At 48.7% G+C, this 22,637-nt stretch overlaps 1 protein-coding gene across 1 annotated transcript in view; it reads left to right on the top strand.

The window, feature by feature from the left end:
- The first annotated feature begins 1,869 nt into the window (after positions 1 to 1,869).
- TRPV3 (transient receptor potential cation channel subfamily V member 3) overlaps positions 1,870 to 22,637 on the top strand; it is a 35,253-nt gene continuing 14,485 nt past the window's right edge. The window contains exons 1-7 of the mRNA XM_007937475.1: positions 1,870 to 1,988; positions 9,631 to 9,735; positions 9,894 to 9,980; positions 10,936 to 11,090; positions 11,778 to 11,954; positions 17,758 to 17,898; positions 19,744 to 20,024. Of these exons, the coding sequence (XP_007935666.1) occupies positions 1,870 to 1,988; positions 9,631 to 9,735; positions 9,894 to 9,980; positions 10,936 to 11,090; positions 11,778 to 11,954; positions 17,758 to 17,898; positions 19,744 to 20,024 (1,065 nt within the window). The remainder of the gene's footprint in view (positions 1,989 to 9,630; positions 9,736 to 9,893; positions 9,981 to 10,935; positions 11,091 to 11,777; positions 11,955 to 17,757; positions 17,899 to 19,743; positions 20,025 to 22,637) is intronic.

The following is a 22,637-nucleotide window of genomic DNA, read 5'->3' as shown; positions in this document are numbered from 1 at the left end:
CCCCACATTCACTTGCCCAAGGCTGGGAGGATAGGCCAACCACCTGTCACCAGTCAGGACTATAGGGTCCTTGGGGACCATTGAACTCATTTCTCAGATGAGAAAACAGAGGCTGAGGGCCAGGGGAGCATAAGAGACATGGCCTCCATCCCCCTCCTTCACTCTTGGTCCAGCCTTGTCTTTCAGCCTCATCTGCCCACAGATCACTTTGGGCTGAAGTGGGCAGTTTTAAAAGTGGTCCCATCCTCATCTAGTTGTGAGTGTGAATATGGGTAGGAACCCAGACTTCTCACTTGTGCGGTGTTGAGACCCTCTCCTCAAACTTCCTTGCTTCAAGATACCTATACTCCCTTGGATGACTTCCATCCCAAGCTGCTCACTTTTATTGTGAGGTGAGGGAGGGGGAATCCGTATTCCATCTCCAAATGTCATTCAAGTCACTGATGACAGCTGCTCCGGATACTTCTTTCAGGAAGATTTCCCATTTGGGGCAGGAGGACTTGCAGCCCTACCTCCACCTCATCTAGCTGAGCTCTTAGAAAAACTCATCTCCCCACTGCCACTCCCATGTGTCTGAATGAGCTCTCTGAGGGTGACTCAAGCAGAAAATGACCCCCCATTAGCTACAGAGTCATCTCCTGTCCACACAACCTTTTTCCCTGCTCATCTCATCCTGTGTGGCCATCCTGCCACTGACCCACCTGGAGGTCCACTTCGGGATTACCACCGCAGCCTCCTCCAAATCCTTGCCTTCTGCTCGGTCCCATTGAGCTGCTTTCTCTAAAGTGGCCATCTCTTTTGGAACTGTAACCCTCCCATACTCCCTGCTGCCCTCAGGACCAGCCATAGCTCCTGGGTAGCGTTTGAGATCTTTACAACGTGGCCTCAACCTGCTCCCAAACCGATTGCTGTCTGTGCTCCCTACAAAACATGTTCTCCAGTCACATCAGCTACCTACCACTTACAGAACTTTCTTGACCTTTGCCCTTTGCTCAGGGTGTCCCCCTCTGCCTGGATCCTCCACACAGAAACTGTAAGGTCTACTTCAAGTTGCCTTCCAGTATCTTCAGGAGATGTAGCCAACTCCTCTTCCCAGTATCTCTACACTCCTCCAATCCCAGTACAAGGTCTGGCCCAGATAGAGCATCAAAGCAGGCATACGGGGGCTAACTCCTCCATTGTGGTGAGGAGAGGGCTTAGCTGTCGTATGAGATGGATTCCCTGCCACCTTGGAATCTACTCATGGAAGACAGCTGGGGTCCCTGCCACCTTGGGGTCTGCCCATTTGCTCCTGCTTCTCAGGCAAAGAAGGGAATCTGGTGGACAGTTTGGATGGGAAAGAGATGGGAATGTGCTAGTTGCAGAGAGCAGTAGGGTGCTGAGAGAGCCAAAACACCAGTGGGGCTGGAGATTTGTTACCAGGAGCATAGTGAAAAGAGTAAAGTAAAGAAGTAAAGTGAAGTAAAGAGAGGAGTCAAGAAGGTGACAGTCTATCTCTGTCAAGGTCAAAGCTTTGAGGAGAGCTTTGAACATAAATCTGAGAGAAGCATGAAAAAAGCAGAGCTAATACTTAGGAGTCCCCCTGCAGCAGTAGTCTAATTGGCTAGAGATGGTCTCTTGTCTTGAGACCACCCAAGAGCATGGTGGTCCTTATCTGGAAGATCTGCTGGGCTCTCATTGGGCCACAGGAGCAGGGGTACTGGAATAGAAAGTGGAGGAAGCTGCAGGGACAGTCTCTCTATCCCCAAGAGGAGTTGGCTGCCTGGGAAAATGGAGAGTGAGCTCTCCTAGGGTGGTGACAGGGGCCAGATGGTGTCTGAAGTGCATTGAAGCTCACCTGCATCCCTCCAACCTGATTGTGTTCCAGCCATGAACACCCACCCCAAGGAGATGGTGCCCCTCATGGGCAGGAGAGTCACGGCCCCCAGTGGGAACCCTGCTGTCCTGCAGGAGAAGAGGCCTACTGAGCTCACCCCCACCAAAAAGAGGTAGGACAGGCAGGCTTGGGTCTGAGGTCTGCACTGTGGGGGTATAGGAGAGAGCCTTGGTCCAGGGTGAACCCCAGACTCTCATTTTTATCTAGGGTGGTCTGATGCATGTAGAGGATAGCACTGCATTTTCAAGGGGTTGATCTGAGGAGGTGGGTCTGACTGGCACATTCAAGGAGGTCTCCTTTGAGAGTTAGGGGCATTTAGTCAGGAATGGCCAGGAAGGACCTTGGAGGAGGTGAAGCATTGCTGGACCATCCCTGAAATGAGCGGCACAAAGGTAGGTGCAAGATCCTGGTGATCTAGAGCTTCCACTGGGTAAGTTTTTCACCTATACCAACAGCTCACATTGCTGTGCGCTTGGCCAGGTTACTCAAACATTGTAACCTCACCTGTGTAATGGGGACACCAACAAGGATGGCAGAGAATTAGGATCACATTGACAAAGTGCTCAGCACAGTGACTGGCACAAGTTCAGTGCTCAGCACAAGTACACATCATTGTTGTTTTTCTTGCCTCATCATAGTCATTCCACAGGGCTTGCTGGGAGCTGGGCAGAGCCAGGATTGTTATCTCCACTTTACAATTGGGAGCTAGGGAAAGGACTTCTCCAGGATCACATTTTCTGGGTCCTGGGTCCTGGGTCCTGAGTTCCTTCCACTGCTGATTCCTCCATCCCTTAGCTAATTATGTATCTCCCTCAAGCTCTAAGCCCTTCATGCTCCAGCTGTGGTCTTCTTGGACTTGGGTTGGGCCCCGTGGTCCAGGTTGGCTCATTTTCTCTGTCTCCCCTGTCCCTGGCCCACGTCCCCTTTTGGGCCAAAAGTGAACTTGGTGTTTTATCTTCTGTCTGTTGTTTAGAGTAATAATCTTCAAAATCTCCTAAGCACCAGGCCTGGGGCTGGCCCCTGAGTAGTGAAACTGAGACACAGAGAAATAATATCCATCCCTCTGCTCGCAGTGTGATGAGGGGGATACCAAGGAGAATGTGGGAAATGTCCAGAGAGAGTGTTATCCCATGGGCAATCTCAAAGGAGGTAGTATTATAATGGATATTGGCAGATGGAGAGGAAGGGAAAAGACATCTTGGGCATAGGGACATGGGAGAAAATGCTCAAGGGAATGATCTATAAGAGTATGGGGTAGCTGAAGAGCTGTGTGTGTGTTACAGTCTGATTGGGACTGGGTCTTATAGGATCAGTTAAGGAGCTTGGACAATTCTAAGGGCAGTAGGGAGCCATGGGAAGATTTTCTTCGGGAGGGAGGTCATGGAGAGATTTGTATTTTGGAAATATTGCTCTGGATGATCTGTGTGGATGATGATTTGGAAGCAAGGCTGAGAGTAGGGAGACTGTGAGGAGGTTGTTGGGAAGCCCAAATGACAGATGATGAGGTCTGAGCCCAGCTGGTCAGGGACGGAGAGGAAGGGATAGATCAGAGAAGTACTAGGATTGTGGAATCTTCAGGATCACTGTTGGGGGAGGGTGGAAGGAAGAACCAAGAGATACTCTCTTTTTCTGATGGAGGAACCAGGTGAGATGGTGGGGTCATCTCTGACATGGGTGCATCAGGGGAGAAGGAACAAGGTCAGGAGGAAAGTGCCAAGTTCAGGTATGACATGTTGAGTCAGAGGTGCCTGAGAGACATCCAGGTGGAGGTGTCCAGAAGGTACTGGCTGGAGTGCAGGAGAGAAAACTGGGTGAAGATGGAGATCACAAAGGCCAACCTGGGTCTGCGGGACTTGCCCAGTTAAGAGCAGAGATGTCTCTGAGCTAAGCCAGCAAGGACCACACTGCTTATCTCTCTTCCCTCTTACCACTTCCCCTCCTGCTCTCCCAGGGGACATTTGGGACTCAGGGGAGGATTAAAGACAGGGCTCCAGGAAAATCCCAGGTTCTTCAGGCAGTAGGATAAATCAGAGTTCTTTCCTTTTCTGAGCCCATCCCCACCCACACAGATAGTTCCAGGCTCAGCTCTGCCTACTGCTTAGGCCCAACCAAAGACCTGGTTTTAAGGTGAGACTTTGCCTCAGAGCCTCTCCGAAGTAGTGGCCTTCTTCTTTCAAAAGGCTATCTGAGAGTTCTCACATACCTACTTCTTCCCCGACCTCGAAGCTTTTGGCATCTCCCTCAGAACTGAGCGTAGTACTTGTCATGGGGAAGAGAGAAATTTATATGCAAAGAAAAGAGAAACAATTATGCATAAAGTTAAGAGGGCAATACTGGACACTAAGGAAATACGCACCAAAGGTGGGATTGAAGGCACCAAGAAGTCTGCACTGGGGAGAGATTTTTGGACCTAGGAGCTTTTCCTGAACTATTAGGCCACTGCATGTGAGTAGAGGTCACTGCTGCTCCCGTACTGGGCTCTGGGTAAGGTGATGCCCAGGGACAGAGACACAGCCCGATGATGCTGTGGAGGAGCTGGCACTGCAGAATTCAGAACACTTGTGATAAAACTGGTGGCCAGATAAGCCCTCTTCCAGCCCTGGGGCTGCTTGGGGATAGTTCTTTGATTTCAAAGGGACAGAAATGCAGAAGAAATAGTGCAGAGCTGTCTGTTCAACTGATTTAACAACATCCAGGTGGTGGCCTCTGGCTCAGGCCAAAGGTAGGAATAAGCAAACAGCATCTGCTGCCTGTCAAGAGCCAGGATGTCACATGACCAAGACCTTGCCAGCTGTTCATGATGGCAGCTGAGATGCAGAGTGTACTGTGGCAAGTAGGTCAGGTATTGGCAAGGCCCTCATGGTGTTCCTGGTCCCAGGAGTTAGGTCCTTGCCCAGCAGTTGAGGTCCTACCAGTCCCGTTCTCACCACTCTCCTTCTTCCACCCTGTGAGAAGTCCTTCTTATTTCTTCCTCAGACACAGCCTTTACCCTCCTGGCACTTAAGTGTTTTTCATGTTGCTCTCTTGGCCTCCAGTTTTTTCCCCCAACTCTCTCCACAAGTCCACTTCTATACTCAGACCAAATAGCACCCTGATGGAGCATAGAGGCTTGCCTGCTCCTTGTCTTTGACTAGAAGTTCTTTCCCTTCCCCTCAGCTCCCATACTGCAAACCCTCTCCAAAGATGTTAGTGTAGTTACTAGGACTACATCTTAGCTCTAGTTGAACTCTCTGAGGACAAGAATCCTCTCACTGCAAGTTTTCTGTATAGGGCATACTAGCAGCTTTTGAGCAAGTAGGTGAGTCAATGAAGGAGTAGGCAAGAAAATGAGAGAAGAACGTGTGAAAGAGTATGCAGCCCAATGATTTGGCACAGCCTTTCAGCATGAGTAAGAACAGATTATATAGTGAAATGAGGAAATACTTCTTATCCTCCACTTGGTTCTGGCCCTCAGTATCCAGGCCTAGAGTGGAGAGACACCCTCATGACCTGGTTTCCTATAAGGTCCTTGAGGTTTGGGGAAAATAAAATATTATATGTAAAGAAAAGAGAAAAAAAATATATGTAAAGAAAGAGGGCAATGCTGGACACTAAGGAAATGGGCACTAATGGTGCAATTGGAGGCACCAAGAAGTCCATATTAGGGAGAGCTATTTGGACCTCTGGGAGTAGGCCCTGAGGAGGTAGGATGATGAAGGGGAGACAACGGACCCATTCTCATCTTCTTATGCAAGACTGGGAAGAGGGTGGAACTTAGGAGAAGTGAGAGTTCTGGGCAACTGAGAGCTCAGTGGGAAGTCACTTAAGGGACAACTTCCCCACAATATTTAAAGTTTAAAGTTGTGTTGGTCTCTGCTTATTGATCATGTCCATTGGTCTTTCCATCTAGCCACCCAAATACTCATTCTCTGTCCATCCATCTGTCCATTTATTCATCCATCCACCCATCCACTCATCTGCCCATCTTGCTGACAGCCATTCTCACGTCTACTCATTTATCTTTTCACTGACTACCTCTCCATTCTTCTGCTTACCCGTTCAGTGAGGCCTTCTGAGTGTCAGGACCAGTGTTGGGTTCTGGGGAGTCAAGGATGATGCACTTGTAGTTCTTGCCATTGAGGAACTTACAGATGAAGGAGAGTGTGTTGTCCAGAGCAAAGGAAGGGATGGCTGCACTGCACTTACCCTGATCTGACTCTTGGGGCCAGCCCACCAGAACAGCGGCTCTATGAGGGTAGGGATTTTGCTGATTTGTTCATTACTGTATCCCCAGCTCCTAGAATAGTGTCTGGCACATAGTATGTGCTCAATAAATATTTGTTAAGTAAATGCACTACTGAGGAGCCCAGACAGGATAGGGGGGCAAGGGGTGATGGACCAACTGCAGGTATGGAAATGGGGGCTGAGCCAGTAGATGCATTTAAAGTACCTGTGTCAGAGCTGTGTGTGGGGTGGGGATGACTTTGAGATGGCAGTTCTGGGATTGTGTGGGGTGGGTGGACTGGGGAGTAGTGATCAAAAGGAAAGACCTCTGATGTCCACTTTGGGTGGACTGTACATAAGCAGATCATCCCAGAGCAGCCCTGACTCCAGAGTCCAAGTCCTAGAGATCACCTAGTTCAAACATTCTCCATCTGGAGAGGACACTGGCCTAGAGGTAAGTGACTGCCTGGGGTTTACACAGGAGGCAGAAGCTGAGCCAGACTAGAACCCAGGCTTTGGGCTCCCAGTCTAGTGTTTGAACATCTCTTTGTCTTCTCTTTTGGAAAAAGGATTTGCTTTTAGGCTGGGTTAGAAGGGCAGGAAAGTGAGGGTCAATGAGTCACCAGCACTGCCCCGCACCCCACTTGTGCCCCATTTCTAAATTAGCTCTGAGCCTTCCAGGCTTTGTGCCTGAAGGAGAGGAGAGGGATTTCCCAGGTAAGACCCAGTCTCCCTCCCTCCTGCCCTACCCTGGGAAGTGGATCCATCAGGTGACTTCTTTCTGTGGTCAACCTCTGGAGTTGGTTTTGTTGGAAGAAGACCCAGAGGGCTGAGGTGAGAGAAAGCAGCCTGGATTGTGGTGTGAGCTGTGAGCCATGTTTTCAGACCAACTTTGCTTCTACTCCGTGGAGTGACTGTGGATGAGCTGCTTACCAATTTTAGGCCTCAGTTTCTCATCTGTAGAATGGAGCTATAATCCCTCCTGTTTCCCTCCTTTCCAGTCTGAAGACCCAACCTGATAGGGCTGGGACTGCAATTTGGAAGCTGTTCTGTGGCCTTGTGAAGAGGGGAGGGGGTGTGCTGATCTTTCTGGGCCTGGGAGGGAAGCAGCTGTCAAAGGTGGGTAGGAGCTCTGTGCTCCTGGAAGGAGGCCGGCTGGTTGGGAGGCAGCAATCCCAAGGTCAGAGCTCAGGGCCAGTAGTTGTACAGGAGCAGCTGTGGGAAAGGGGTGTTGACACAGCTGGAATCACCCTCAGTAGAGTGCGTATTACCTGTTGCCATGAGAAGCTTGTCTGCTTGTGTGATTGTGGTTTATGAAGGCAAGCTTGCCTGCTTTTGAGGGTGTGTCTGGATGCACCCTGTTTTTTCCTGAAGTCAGTGCTGGGGCTGTTCTGGCCTGGGAGTTCTGTCCTAGGTGTCTTGCCACTCAAGAGGCAATGAGTTTCTCTCCTCCCCCAGGGACCAGGCCAGGCAACAGTAAAAAGCCTCAGGCCCTCTTGGGAAAGCCTTGCTGAGAAGGTGACATTCAGTATAGACTGAAGGAAAGAAGGGAGCAAGCCATGAGGATATCTGGGGATGCAATATTCCAGACAGGAATCAGCAAGTGCAAAGCCCCAAGTGGTTGCTTGCCTGGAGTGTTCAAGGAATGAAAGGAGGTGTGTGTGACTGGAGCAGGGAATGCAAGGGAGAGGGTTGGAGGAGAGAGGTAACAGGGGCTCTTGCATTCAAGAGTGATATTCAGAATATGGAAGAACCAGTACAGTAAGCTATAGAGGAAGCCTCTGGATGGTGCAAATGGTTAATGCACCTGGCTGCTAACCAGGAGGTCGCTGGCTTGAGTCCACCCAATGGGGCCTCAGAAGACAGGCCTGATGATCTACTTCCGGAAAATCAGCCACTGAAAACCCTTGGAGCGCAGTTCTACTCTGACACACATGGGGTTGCCATGAGTTGGAATTGATTCAATGACAACTGTGATTTAAGATGTGGAAGCTAAGGTTTCCACAAAGACCATGCAGGGCAACTTTAGGGAGCGCAGCTATTGGTGATGGGTGCAGTGACCACAGCCTCTGCAGGACAGGTGGGCTGGGGATCAGGGTGTAGCTGGTGCATTCCCCTGGGGCTGGGCCAGAGGAGGGAGGACACTCAGGAGACTCAGGGCTGTCATTGTTTAAATACTGAAATATGTCAGTATTTAACCTGCTTAATATCAACTCTGCTTGCAGGTTGTAGTAAGAACTTTGACTTCAATTCTGAGTTAGACAGGAGCAGAAGGGGTGACATGGTCTGACTCTCCTTTTAAAAGAATCTCTCTGGTTACTGTGCTGAACATAGATCTTAGGGACCAAGTGGAAATGAGGAGAGCAGTCCCTGGCTGGCTACCACAATGATCTAGCTGGGAAAGGGTGGTGCTTAGACCAGGTAGAGCAATGGAAGGGGTCGCCATATTTGATTTTGGATTTATTTTGAAGGTAGAGCCAGTAGGATTTGGTGATGGATTGGATGTGGAATGTGAAAGAGAGAAGGGGAGGGAGGGGTGGGGAGTGGGAGAGAGAGAAAGAGGAGTCAAGGTTGATGCCAAGATTTTTGATCTGAGCAGTTGGATAGAATGGAGTTGCTATTTATAGACACAGAAGGATGCAGGAGAAACAGGTTTTAGTGGGAAGATTAGGAGTTTGAGGACAAGGCTGAGACTCTGTAACTTCCACCTTCTCTTCCCTTGTTTATTCCTCCATTCATCCTTCATATTTGTTGACCATCTACTTTGTGCTGACATTTTCCAGGAGCTAAGAATAGGGGAGGAACTCTGGTAGCGTAGTGCCTAAGGCACTAGGCTGCTAACCAGAAGGTTGGCTGTTCAAACCCATGAGCCACTCCTCAGAAGGAAGGTTGGGCAATCTACTTCCACAGTGATACCGCCTGGGAAAACCAAGGAGGGGTTGCTATGAGTTGGATCTGATTCAGTGGGCGTGCATGCGAGCCTGTGTAAGAATAGAGGAGTGAACCAATAGATGTGGTCCTTGCCTTTATCGATCTCAGAGTCTAGTGGCCTGCCTGTAGCAAGGGCTCTCGGGGGCAGCTGAGGCTGGAGGGGGAAGTTGAGGGCATGGCAGTGATGTTGGACTCTAGTTCCCATCCCCATGCTCCTTATCTTTGATGACTTCTTTGCACTTGTGAGGAACAGAGAGGGAAATCCTCTTCAGGGTCCAGGCCCCTTGTTAGTAATCCCTGGGTTCATTCTCCCAGGATTTCTAGTGGCAAGAGCCACCCAGGCCTGCCTTTGGATTTGGGCTCTGTGACCTGCCAGCTGTATGACCTTGACAAGCTACTTCTTGCTTCTCTGAGCCTCCAAATGCCCATCTGTGAAAGGTGGGTGATAAGGGCTCTCCCCACCCAGCGAGTGCTGCAAAGATGGAGTGAGTCCATGTAGATGAGTCCATTGAGTGCTCAGCGTGGCACTGTAGTGGTCACGACTCTGTGCCCACAGATAATAGGGTTTCAGGACACCCAAGTGGCCCAGCTCTAATGGGCTTGCTTGGGTATCCCTGCAGTGCACACTTCTTCCTGGAGATAGAAGGGTTTGAGCCCAACCCCACTGTTGCTAAGACCTCGCCCCCCATCTTCTCCAAGCCCATGGACTCCAACATCCGCCAGTGGTGAGTACCAGCACTCAGCTCCAGGCTGAGGAGGAAGGGCCCCAAGTGTGGGTAGGCAGTAACTCAGCCTGGGCCACAGAACCTGGCCTGGCTGTGGCTTGCTAGCACAGCCCATTTTAAAACTTGTCCTTCTCTCTTCCCTCTCTTCACATCCCCAGCATCTCTGGCAACTGTGATGACATGGACTCCCCTCAGTCTGGCCAGGATGATGTGACAGAGACCCCCTCCAATCCCAACAGCCCAAGGTAAGCCTGGGCCTGGCCCTCCTGCCAGTGACCCACTAATGGACGGTATCAGAGGGACAGGCATCAGGGCCCTGTAGGAAACAGAAAAAAACCACCATCTCTGGGGACTTAGGACAAGTGTCTGGAGAGACCTGGGCCCATGGCTGTGGTATGGAAGAATTTTTTTTTTTTTTTTGATGGGGGAAGAGAATCTGTGTAAAATCCTAAAAATCATTAAACACTCAAACAACTGTCAGAAACAGGATGAGAATTACATTTACATATTTACATGAGTTAAGTGAATATAATTACATAAATTAAAAATGCCTGCTCATAAAGCATCAGTCTATCTATATGTGCAAGAACACATACAAAAAAAAAAGGATACACGATACTTTATAATGATTACCTCTTTGGAGACTTGGAAGTGGGGAGGGATATATTTAAAAAAATTAGAAAATAAAAAAATATGAAAACGAACTCTCTCTTCCTCCAATTTCACACTTAATCATCAGGAACAGTTAGGCATAAATCTTCCTGATTGTTACTTAAAAAAAACAAACAAACTCACTGCCATCCAGTTGATTCCAACTTACAGTGACCTCCATTGGGTTTTCCAGGCGGTAAATCTTTATGGAAGTAGATTGCCCCATCTTCCTTCTGCAGAGCAGCTGGTGGGTTTGAACCGCCAAACTTCTGGTTAACAGTCAAATGCCTTAGGCACCGGGCCACCAGAGTGCTTTAATGTAACACAAAGTGATGACACATAGATTAGGAAAGGAGCCTGCAGAGGGCAGCACAAAGCCCGGGGGGGGGGGCGCCTAGAGCACTAATGGAGGGACTTGAGGCTTTGTGACAGGTGTGTGATGTTGGGGGCTGGTGTAGGGATCGTAGGCATCGTAGCTCTAGTAGAGAAGAGGGGAGATTGAAGGCTTTGGTGCCCGTGTGGCAAGCCGGAAACGTTCCCTGGCCTCAGTGCAAACCTGGCCAAGGAGGAGCACAGGCGTAACAAGAAACGGCTGAAGAAGCGGATCTTCACTGCAGTGTCGGAGGGCTGCGTGGAGGAGCTGGTGGAGCTGCTGGTGGAGCTGCAGGAGCTGTGCCGGCGGCGCCGGGGCCTGGATGTGCCTGGTCAGTGCCTGGTTCTGCAGGGGGTGGGAGTGTGAAGAGCCTTGAATGCCACATTAAGAGCTTTGACCTTGACTCTCAGGGTAATGGGGAGCCAAGAGGGAGTAAGCAGGTAAGGGTCATGGTCTGGCTACTGTGTGGAAGATGAGTATAAAGATGGAGGCAGCGAGAAGACCACTGTTTCGGCAGAGCTGGGGCCGTGGCAGCAGGGCTAGGGGAGGGAGCATGGTAGTTGTGGGGAGTCCTTCAGGCAGTAGCATTGGCAGGGCTTAGGGACTGAATGGATGTGGGGAGTGAGGGAGAGGTGAAGCTCAGGGTGGTGCCATTTGAGTAGGTGACTTGGTGGATAGTGGAGCCACAGTGGTCTTGGGGACCGGGAGGAGTAGATAAGGATTTCAGGGTGTCAACCCCAAGGTGGATAGTGGGCACCTACTCAGTGGGTAAGCTTGTCCCTGCACCAGGGAGGGGTACTGAGGGCAAAGGGGCAAATGCTTTAGGAAAGGCTCTCAGGGTCTAAGATGCAGGAAGAGCCAGCAAAGATCAGGGAGGATAGTGGGGAGTGCATGGTCAGGAGCAGGGTGGGGAGGTCTGAGGCTGCAGCTCCCACGCCCTGGCTTCCCTTTCCTGGTGTCTGGGAGGTCAAGGGCAGCCAGGCCATTCCTGCAGCTCCAGCCTGTGACTTGCCTGCAGACTTCCTCATGCACAAGCTGACAGCCTCGGACACGGGGAAGACCTGCCTGATGAAGGCGTTGTTAAACATCAACCCCAACACCAAGGAGATCGTGCGGATCCTGCTCACCTTCGCTGAGGAGAACGACATCCTGGACAGATTCATCAATGCTGAGTATACAGAGGAGGCCTACGAAGGTATTGGCCTGAAGGAGGGGCCGTGCAGAGCAGGGATTTCCAAGGGAGGGGTGGTGGCGTGGAGGCAGCTGTGCCGGCAGAGGCACTGTTGTCACTGAAGAGCCTTACGCACCCAGGAAGTCACCTCTCTCTTCCTGCATTCTGCAAATAGCTGCACATACTGACTACATGTCAGGCGTTACTTTAGGCACTGGGGTGCTGTGGTGAGCAAGACAGATGTGGTCACTGCTCTAAGTAAGATAATTTTAGATAAAAATGCTATAAAAATACTAAAGGAAGGTATTGTGATAGAAAATGACTGATGGGAGTCCCTGGGGGTGCAAACAGTTAAGCACTTGACTGCTAACTAAAAGGTTGGCAGTTTGAGTCCATCCAGAGGAGACTTGGAATAAAGGCCTCGCAATGTATTTTTTAAAAAATCAGCCATTGAAACATTATGGAACACACTTGGGGTTGCCATGAGTCAGCATTGACTCAATGGCCAAAAAATAAAATAAAATAAGGTGACTGAGGAAGGAAGGTGTGGGTTCAAGAGGAGACCCTTGACCTGAGACCCGCCTCTGAGAAGGAACCACAGCAAAGCAAGGACAAAAGCTCAGAGATGGGAATGAACTTGTCATGTTCCAGCAATGGAAAGAAGGACGGACAGGTCAGAGAGCTGGGCAGGTGCCAAAAATGGCAATTATTAATATTAGCATTGTCATAATTACCTGCTTCATTTGGGTCCCAATTTTGTGGTTTCCCCTTTAGATGGGCCGGGGAGGGATCAGACGGACCAAATCTGGGATAGTGTCTTCTTGACCAGGGAGTGTACTGTGGATAATTAGTAGGGTGTGTCCTCATCTGAGTGTTGGAACTCAGCAAACATCCCATTTGGCATGAGATGCTGGTAGCAAAAAAATGATTTGTTCAAGAATAGCTGGGCACTCTCCTGCTGATGTATTAAGGACATTAAAAATCTCAGCTGTTTTCTGAGTGGGAGTCTAGCCTGGGCCCTTAGCCCTTCATGAGAGAATATATATATATATATATATATATATATATATATATGTATGTATGTATGTATATATTTCTCGCTCTCGTTCACTGCCGTCCAGTTGGTCACTACTCATAGCGACCCTTCCTTAGGTTTCCAAGACGGTATCTCTGCGGAAGTAGATTGCCCGTCTTCCTGCAGAGGAGTGGCTGGTGGGTATGAACCACCAACCTTCCGGTTAGCACTCAAATGCCTTAGGCACTACACCACCAGAGCTCCTATATATATGTAATTTTTATTGTGATTTGGGTGAAAGTTCACAGAGCAAATTCATTTTCCATGTAGCAGTTCATATACATTTTATTCATGACATTGACTGCAATTCCCCACAATGTAACAGCTCTCTTCCTACTGCCTCCTTATAGTTACCTCTTCACAGTGTCCTTTCCTACGCACTCCTATGCATCCCCCTCCCCCAGCCCCCAGACATCTACCTGTTCAAACATTGCCCTTTGTTCTCACACAATTGATAACTCTGAGGAGTGTATCTACCTGATGCTGATGTAAATGTTCACTCTCTGTGCCTATCTATTGTTGGCTGGAAGCTACAGGAGTGAATTCAATTCCAGACTTGAAGGATAACTAGGGGCTATAATCTCTGGGGTCTCACCAGGCTCTATCAGACCAGTAAATCTGGTCAGTTTTTTTTTTTTTTTTTAATGATTTTGCTTTTTGTTCCACATTGTTCTCCCACTCTATCCAGGATCTCCTGTACTGACTCCCCTCTGAGTGGCTGACAATGGAAGCCAGATATCAGCTAGTTCTTCTGTTCTTATAGCCATATAGGCTGAGGATCACATGGTTTTCTAGTCCCTTGGACTAATTGTTTCCATGGGTCTTTGGTTTTCTTCATTCTTCTTTGCTGTGGTTGAGGAGAAACCCACTGTTGCATCTAGATGGCCACTGCAAGCTTTTAAGACCCCAGTTGCTACTCACCAAAGCAGATGCAATGTTTTTGTGTGGTGTGTTATGCCAATTGAGCTTGATGTCCCTTGCAACCATGGTCCCGAGCCTACAGGTCCAACTACTCGTGCCCTCAGGGTGTATCCCTCAGGGTGGTTGGCTGTGGCCAAGAAGTTGTCATAACTTTGCCCCTTGTTAGCTCTATTATATATTTGGACATTCTTACAGCACATACAATTACATATGTAGAACTATTGTCTGCCAACCTTGTATATGGTCATGAGTCCCTTTTGCCAAAACATACCTGATCATTCAGCCTGTCTGTCTACTTATCTATTTACTGAGAGATTAATGTTTGTCATCACTGACAACCTGGTACTATATATGTAAAAGGTTTATCTTTGCTGTCTATAACTCTTGTGTACTTCTCTGTGTCTTCCTCTTCCTCAGTGCCACCATGTTGGTCACTTGCTTTTGGTACACTGCCCTTCCCTTCACCCAAGAGACACAATATTTTTTGAGTGAGTGAATAAATGAAGGTTATCAATATCTTCATGAAGACTTTGCTGCTCTGACTGCAAATCCTTAGTCTTTCCTTTCTCAGCCTTTTCTTATCCCCTTCCTTATTCCTGTTGCTGGTGGACTTGCAGGGCTGGAGTGGGGTGGAAAGGAAGAGGATGGGACGGTGGAAGGGCTGCAGGCACCCACTCTCTCTGAATAGTGGGAGGAGCCATTTATTCTGTCCCAGACACCAGTTCCACCAGCTGCTCCTGAAGGTGTCTGCTGACGTCCTGCCTGCAGTGTTCCCAGGCAGTCCACCTGGGGCTGAAGGACACTGGGCCAGCAGAGTCATGTTTTTCCTTCCCTTTGGGTAGGTGATCTGGTCTCTCTGAGCTTCAGAATCCCCATTGTCAGGGGCTAACCTTTATTATTATTATTATTATTATTTTAGTATTTTATCAGAAGCCTTCAGAGCCTTCTTTGTTTCAATTTACTAAATTAAAATATATTTTAAAAATACATTTTATTGAAGTAAAATTTATGTATACTGAAATACAGAAAACTAAAGTGACATAGGTTAATGCATTTAAATTAAAATATTTTTATTATAAAAAAAATTTTAAACAGAAAAAGTTGAGATGGTAGAGTAATATACTTCTTTGTACTCACCACCAAGATTCAACATAATATTTTATTTTTAATTTTATAAATAATATACAAATAGTTTCATTGTAAGACATTCAAACATTTTATATAACGTTTTTTAAAAATCAACCCTTTACCCATCTCCCAGTCCCCTCTCCGGAGATGACAATTGTGGTGTATATCCCTTGAGAACTCTTTTGGATCTTTGATATGTGTGTATATGTTCACATAGAAATAGTTTTATCTATGTTCTTAATTAACATGAAATAATATCATACTGCTTGTATTGTTCTACAATGTGCTTTTTTATTTTTTTTTTTAATTAGCTGTATGTTTTAGAGGTCTTCTTTTGTCAGAATATTAAAGTCTACCACCTTTTTACCTGCTTCTTTTTGTTGTTATGTGCTTTCGAGTTGGACCCGACTCATGGCGACCCCTCCTTGGGTTTCGGAGGCGGTATCACTGCGAAGTGTGAAGGAAGCCAGCCTTCATTTTGAGGAGTGGCTGGTGGATTTGAACCTCCGGTCTTCTGGTTAGCAGTCAAGTGCCTTAGGCACTATGCTACCCTCCTTCCTAGTCTGTGCAATCTACTTCCATTCAGATACTGCCTCAGAAACCCAAGGACGGGTCACTATGAGTCGGATTTGACTTGATGGCAGTGAGAGTCTGTAGTAAAGGAGCTCTGGTGGTGTAGTGGTTAAAGCATTCAGCTAGTAATCAAAAGTATGTCTGTTCAAACCTACCAGCTGCTCCATGAGAGAAAGATGAAGCTGCTATCTGCTTCAGCAAAGATTTATAGCCTTGGAAACCCTATGGGGCAGTTCTTTCTCGATGGCAGTGGATTTGGTTTTTGGGTTTAGCCCACAGTGTAGGGGTCTGTACCATGGCTTATTTCATCATTCCCCTGTCGAAGGGCATTCAGGTGGTTTCCAGTGTTTTGCTATGACAGTGCTGCAGTGCACATTCTTGTCCGTGACACTGCACACCGACCCAAACAGTTTTAAGGCAGTACTGGAAACTGGATTACCTGGGTCAATAAGCATGTACATTTGAACGTATAATAGTCACTGCCTCCAAGGTAGTAGTTTACCCCACCCCCTCAGCAGTGCACACGAACGCTCATTTCCTCACTTCCTCCACTGATGCTGTATGTTACATATCCACTCTTCTTTTCAGCTTTGCCAACTGTTGGGTGAATAGTACTGAGGCGCCAAGGTCTAATTTCCTTTTTTCTGACTACCAGTGATTCCAAACATCTCTTTGCTTATTGGCCACTTGCATCTGTCCTTTGAGGTGTTTACTTATAATCTTTCCTCAGTTTTCTTTTAGGTTGTTTGTCTTTTATTGCTTTATAGGCAGTCTTAATATATTTTGGATTTTTAAAAACACATTGTCGCTTATATATGTCTCAAACGCTTTCCCCAGCATATCACTTGTCTGTTAACTTGCTTTGAGATATGTTTTGAAATACAGACATATTTTTATGTGTCTTTTTCTTTGTGATTTCCAAGTTTTGGGCATTGCTTAAGAAGTCCTTCCCACCAAAAGGTTCGTGATAAATACGTTTTCCTGGTTGTTGTTGTTATATGCCATCGAGTCGCGCAACTCATAGCGACCCCTCCTTGGGTTTCCGAGGCTGTATCACTACGGAAGTAGGATTGCCCAACCTTCCTTCCGAGGAGTGGCTGGTGGGTTCAAACAGGAATGTACTAATAAATAAGTAAATTTAAAAAATAGATTTCCCTGTTTTGATTTTTTTACTACTTAGTTCTTTAATCCACTTGGGATTTATTTTTGTATATGGCATAATGGCAGCTCTTTGGAAAATGCTCACATTCTGACACGGCTCTCCGTACAAGGCTTTTGGTTCTTTCCACCTGGCGCCTCCACAGGCTTCTCCAATAGGGTTCATGATTCCCCTTCCCCTTCTCATGTGTACTCTTCCTCACTCACCAGGGTATCATTCAGCTAACACACAGGCCAGACACAGGCCCTCACCAGAGGCATCCTTTTCCTTCACACCCAACAGATGATCCCAAGGACTCTTCTAAGGGGTTTGGGACTTCCTTCTCTCCCTACCTCCACTGTTCCCACCTTAGTTCAGGCCTCAATATCTCTTTCCTCATAGATTTCAGCTCCTTCTTATACATCCTCCAAATTTACAGCTTTAGTCATTTCAAAACACACCCACACCCACACACAACAAAATTCTGATCTTGTCACTTTCTTCCTTTGACATTCCTGCCACTTCCCTTTGCCCTTAGGATAAAGGTGGAGCCTGTTAACCTGGTGTATGAAGCCCTGACCCCGTCCCCATCCAGCCTGGCTAAACTTCCTCAGCTCAGCTTAGAGACCACTTCCTGTGGGGTAGTTCCCTTGTCCCACCAGGGCTGTGCTAAGAGCCTTCCTTCGTACCAGAGCCCCTGCACTTCACCGTCTCACAGCAGTTAATTCTCAGTGAGACTGTAAGCCCTGGATACCACTGTAAACCCATCGCATGGTCCCCTAGCACAGAGCAGGCGCTCAATAAACATTCCTTGTATGCTTGCAAGGATGAATGAAGGAAGAAATGACACTGGGATTCTTGGTAGCCAGTGAAGCAGGCAAACAGCTCTCATTTTCCCAGTGTTCCGTGGAGGACACAGAGGACAGACAGGGGAAGGAGCTTGTCGCGGAGACAGCCTCAGAGCACCTCCTCCCATCCCGTCTCGTCCACAGGGCAGACGGCGCTGAACATCGCCATCGAGCGGCGGCAGGGAGACATCACCGCGGCGCTCATTGCTGCTGGCGCGGACGTCAACGCGCACGCCAAAGGTGTCTTCTTCAACCCCAAGTACCAGCACGAAGGCTTCTACTTCGGTGGGTGCCGCCTCTGGCCCGGGGCTGGATCGTGGGGGTGGGAGTCCTGGAGGAGGGCGTGGCCTCCCTACGCCGCTCCGCGCTCGGCGAGGACTGTTCCTGTCCCTAGGTGCCCTGGAGGGCCGGGGCTGGAGACCCCACTGCGACTCTGCCGGCTGAGTCTGGAGACGTGTCCGAGTCCCCGGAGGACAGAGCCTGTTCCAGGGAGGTGGCAGGAGCCGATGCATCTGAGCAGGACCGCCAGGGCCGACCAGGGAGGGAAGGATTGAGAGGAGGGGTGTCCTTGTGAGTGTGGGGGTGGTGGCTTAGAGGTGACACAGGTATCTGCCTGGGCAGGGCTCAGCAGGGAACAGAGACCTGGGAAGGGAGGCCAAGCCGAGAGATAGTTTTACAGGCTAGGATACAGGTTCCGAGAAGGAAATGAGTTACCCAAGAAAGTAAGGCGTTGATGTAATTGTCTGGCCTCCTAGCTCTGGCTGCTGTCCCCTGTGTCCTCTCAGGACTGCCGCCAAGGAATCAAAAGTGACATGATCAAAGTTCCCTGACTGAAAATCTAGGGCATCCAAAAGCAGTTGGGGTTGGGACAACTGGGAGAATTTTTTAAAAAGTGTAATTTAGATACAATGAAATGCATCCATTTTTAATGTACAAGAATTCTGTTCATTTCCACAAATGCATAGAATCATGTAAGCACACCACAATCAGCTGCTCTGTCACACCCCAAAATTCCCCAGAACAACTTTGCAGTCAAACCCTTCCCCTACACTCCCTCCCCATCGCCTCTAATCTGCTTTCTGTTCTGGGTGCTTATTTTAATCAGCAGGATTACGTAGATTTGAGCATCCTGTGGGCCAGGTGTTGTCGAGTGCATCTCATGTTCCCATTGTCCAGCATATGACCTGGCTAGAACAGGCGTTGGGAAATATTAGTTGACTGGGAGGAAGAGAAGGAACAAGAGGGGGAGAACTGGAAGGGGAATGGCAGGTATAGGACCAGAGCCCAGGGCTAGCTTCAGGAGACCTGGTATCCAGTCCTGCTGCTGTCCTAGGTTTCCTGTGCAAACACAAGAGAGTCACCTACCTTCTCTTTTCTTTACAGACATTTACTGAGCAATTACTATATACATCAGGCACTGTTCTAGGGGCTTGAGCTATATCATATATCACTGAACAAAACCTATGCCCTCATGGAACTTACATTCTAGAGGGAAAGAAAGATCATCAACAAGATGTTGTGTAATATGTTAGAAAATTTTAAGTGCTATTGAAAAAATAACAAAGAAAAGCAGGGAAAGGGGGATCAGGAGTTTTAGAACAGTTAAGGTGGGTCTTGTTGAAAAGATGATGTTTGAGCAAAGACTTGAAGGAAGTGAGCGAGTGAACGATGCAGATATCTGGGGAACAGCATTACAGGCAGTGGGAACAACCTATGCAAAGGCCCTGAGGTAGGAAAGTGCCTGGGGTGTTTGGGAAAGAAAATCATTATGGCTAGAGGGGAGTGAGTAAGAGGGAGAGGAAGAGATGAGGCCAGAAGGTGTAGGGCCTTGTGGGCCGTTGTTGAAATATGTGCTTTTATTCTGGATGAGGTGGGCTAACTTACGTTGTTAGGAGGACCAGTCTGGCTACTGTGTTGGACACAGAGTATTGGAGGGCCAGAAGGAAGCAGGGAGACCAGTAAGGAAGCTGTTGCAACAATCTCACTGCAATCCTCTTTCCTGTATCAGGAACTTCAGAGACCAACCCTGCTGAGATGGCTGGGATTCAGGTTCTGGGCCTGGGGCTTGGGGAAGGGTAACTATTTCTGGTCCAGGAGAGAACTGACCCCCAGATGCTTCCCCTCCCACAGGTGAGACACCCCTGGCCCTGGCGGCATGCACTAACCAGCCTGAGATTGTGCAGCTGCTGATGGAAAATGAGCAGACAGACATCACCTCACAGGACTCAAGGGGCAATAACATCCTGCATGCGCTGGTGACGGTGGCCGAGGACTTCAAGACACAGAATGACTTCGTGAAGCACATGTATGACATGATCCTACTGAGGAGCCGTAACTGGGAGCTGGAGACCATGTGTAACAATGATGGCCTCAACCCACTGCAGCTGGCAGCCAAGATGGGCAAGGCCGAGGTAGGTGCTGTGTGGGTGGCAGACAGGCAGGGAGATGAGGGGACAGTACTACCACTCTTCCAGACCTGAGAGCCCTCCTGGGGACCCTACAGATCTCAGTTTTGGCCCTAGGAGGGGTCCAGCCTTATGTCCGGAGGTGCAGCCATGACCCAAGGTAACCATGCAAAGACAGTGGGCCCACCCTCTGGGCTTTAGTCTCTGACATTCTGTGTACCTATCTCCTGTCCTGGGATCCTCTCCTCCCTGGGACTAGTATAGGGGGAACCATGGGGCTAAGGGAACATAATTTCTCACTGCTTCGTAGCTGAGGACTCCTGCAAGGTAAGGCAACTTGCAAGGATTCCCTGGGTGAGGGACTCCCTGGATGGCACAAATGATTAAGCATTTGACTACTAGCTGAAAGGTTGGTGACCTTGAACCTACCCAGAGACATCTTGGAAGACAGGGCGGGCAATCTGCTTCTGAAAGGTCATAACCTTGAAAACCCTATGGAGCAGTTTTACTCTGCACCCTTGGGGTCGCCATGAATCAGAATTGATAGCAACTAACAACAACAAAGGCAGCCTAGAGGAAGCTGTGTGTCTGACTTGCGGGCCCTTCAGCCTCCCTGGAGGAGATGAGTTCCAGAATGGCTGCTATGCATCCAGAACTGATGGACCACTGTTCCCTGACTATGGAGAGATTGGGGCCTGCCTATCAGCCCGAGCTTGGAGCCAAGTTACCAGCAGAGTGTGTGGCTGCTTGGGCCCCTTGTGATGTGGCTAAGGAACTTCAGGCCTGGAGCCTTGGTGAAGACAGGTCAGGGTATACCCAGATCTCTGTCTGTCTGGCTTGGTCTGAGATCAAGATTGAGTTGGGGTTCAAGGCTCAGCTTGGCTTCTCAGGATTCAGATCCTTGGGGACTAAGTCTGCTTCTAGCTCACTCTAAGCTCTGGGAGGCAGTAGGAGGAGTCTGGGTTGGTGGATGGGGAACTGTTGAGCGGTCCCAGCTGTGCCAGTCTGAAGCCAGCTGACTGGGGAGGCAGGGGCTCTGAGGCCTTGAGTCCTGTTCCAGTCATCAGGGCTGAGGCCCACAAGGGACCTTTTCATCCTTTTGTATGGGAGGAGGGGATGGGGAATGGTTTCAACAGAGGAGGAATTGTGTGCCTACCACCCCACCTCTGGCTCACCCCAGGGACATATTCTTCGGGAGAGTCAGATTGTGGTTGCGTGTTGAGCTTCCTCCAAGGGCCTCTGCCCTGCATGTCCTGTGGCCTGTGCTGTCCACCTTAGCCCAGGAATGAAGCTCCTTGCAGGGAGCATGGCACCAGGATCCCCTTGTTTGCCAGAGGATATCATGCTCCCGTGGCCACAGGAGAGGTCCCTAACCCTTCTCCTGGCTCCTTCTCTCTTTTGTTTCATGCCCCCCCCCCTTTTTTTTCTTGAACAAACAGGAATTTATTCTCTTACAATTTATGTTTTAATTTTTATTGTGACTTGGGTGAAAGTTTACAGAGCGAATTCATCTTCCATACAGGGGTTCACATATAGTTTGTCATGACATTGACTGCAATTTCCCACAATGCAACGGCTCTCTTTCCACTTCTTCCTCATAGTTACCTCTTGCCTGTGTCCTTGCTTCCCATTCATTCCTGCCCCCCAAGCTGTCTCCCTATGCATACACAGCCCTTCTATTCTCCCATGATTGATCTCCCCAAAGAGTGTATCCACCTAATGTAAATGTTCAGCTCATATGCCTGTCATTTGTTTGGCTGGAAGCCATAGGAATTGGTTTAATTCTAGACCTGAAGAGCAGATAGGGGACATAGTCTCAGGGGTTCCACCAGGCTCTTATCAAACCAGCAAACCTGGTCCCCCCCCCTTTTTTTCCCCATGATTTTGAGTTTTGTTCCATATTGTTCTCCCACTGTATCCAGGATCTCCTACATAGATCCCCTTCTGAGTGGTTGACAGTAGTAGTTGGGCACCATTTGGTTCTTCTGGTCTCATAGTCGTATAGGCTGAAGGTCACATGGTGTACCATGCATCTTTGGTTTTCTTCATTCTTCTTTGCTCTGGATGAGGAGACACCCATCGTTGCATCTGGATGGTCACTTGCAAACCTGGTTGCTACTCTCATTCCATGTCATTTGGAAAACATTTTTGGACACTTCCCCAAGCTGGCTACCATGCTGGGAATGGAGGGTATAGCAATGTTTAAGAGACATAGACCCTGCACTTGGGGTCCTCCTAGGCTGGGGCACTGGATGAGGAGACCCAGCCTTACCCAGGAGCTTTCTGCCTGGGCAGTAGAGATAGGCTGTTATGTGAGATGAGATGGGAACCCCACTGGCTGACATTACCCTCCTCAATAAGACCCTTCTCTTGAGTCTTCGGTTGGTGTACCAAGAAACCCTAGCCCCCATCCTAGGGTGATCCAGGGCTCACCTTTGGGAAGTAGTGAGCTGGAGGGCAGTCATTCTCAGTCTTGTTTGCACTTTGGAATCACCCAGGAGCTTTGCAAAATACCAGCGCCTGGATGGGAGTTTCTGGGTGGTTCAAATAGTTAACATGATTGGCTGCTAAGCAAAATGTTGGAGGTTCAAGTCCACACAGAAGTCCCTCAGAAGAAAG

Source organism: Orycteropus afer, unplaced genomic scaffold (genome assembly GCF_000298275.1).
Source record: "Orycteropus afer afer isolate SDZICR_OR568_19922 unplaced genomic scaffold, OryAfe1.0 scaffold00042, whole genome shotgun sequence".
NCBI lineage: Eukaryota > Metazoa > Chordata > Mammalia > Tubulidentata > Orycteropodidae > Orycteropus > Orycteropus afer.
Note: the sequence above shows the minus strand (reverse complement) of the source record. Positions and strands in the feature narration are given on the sequence as shown.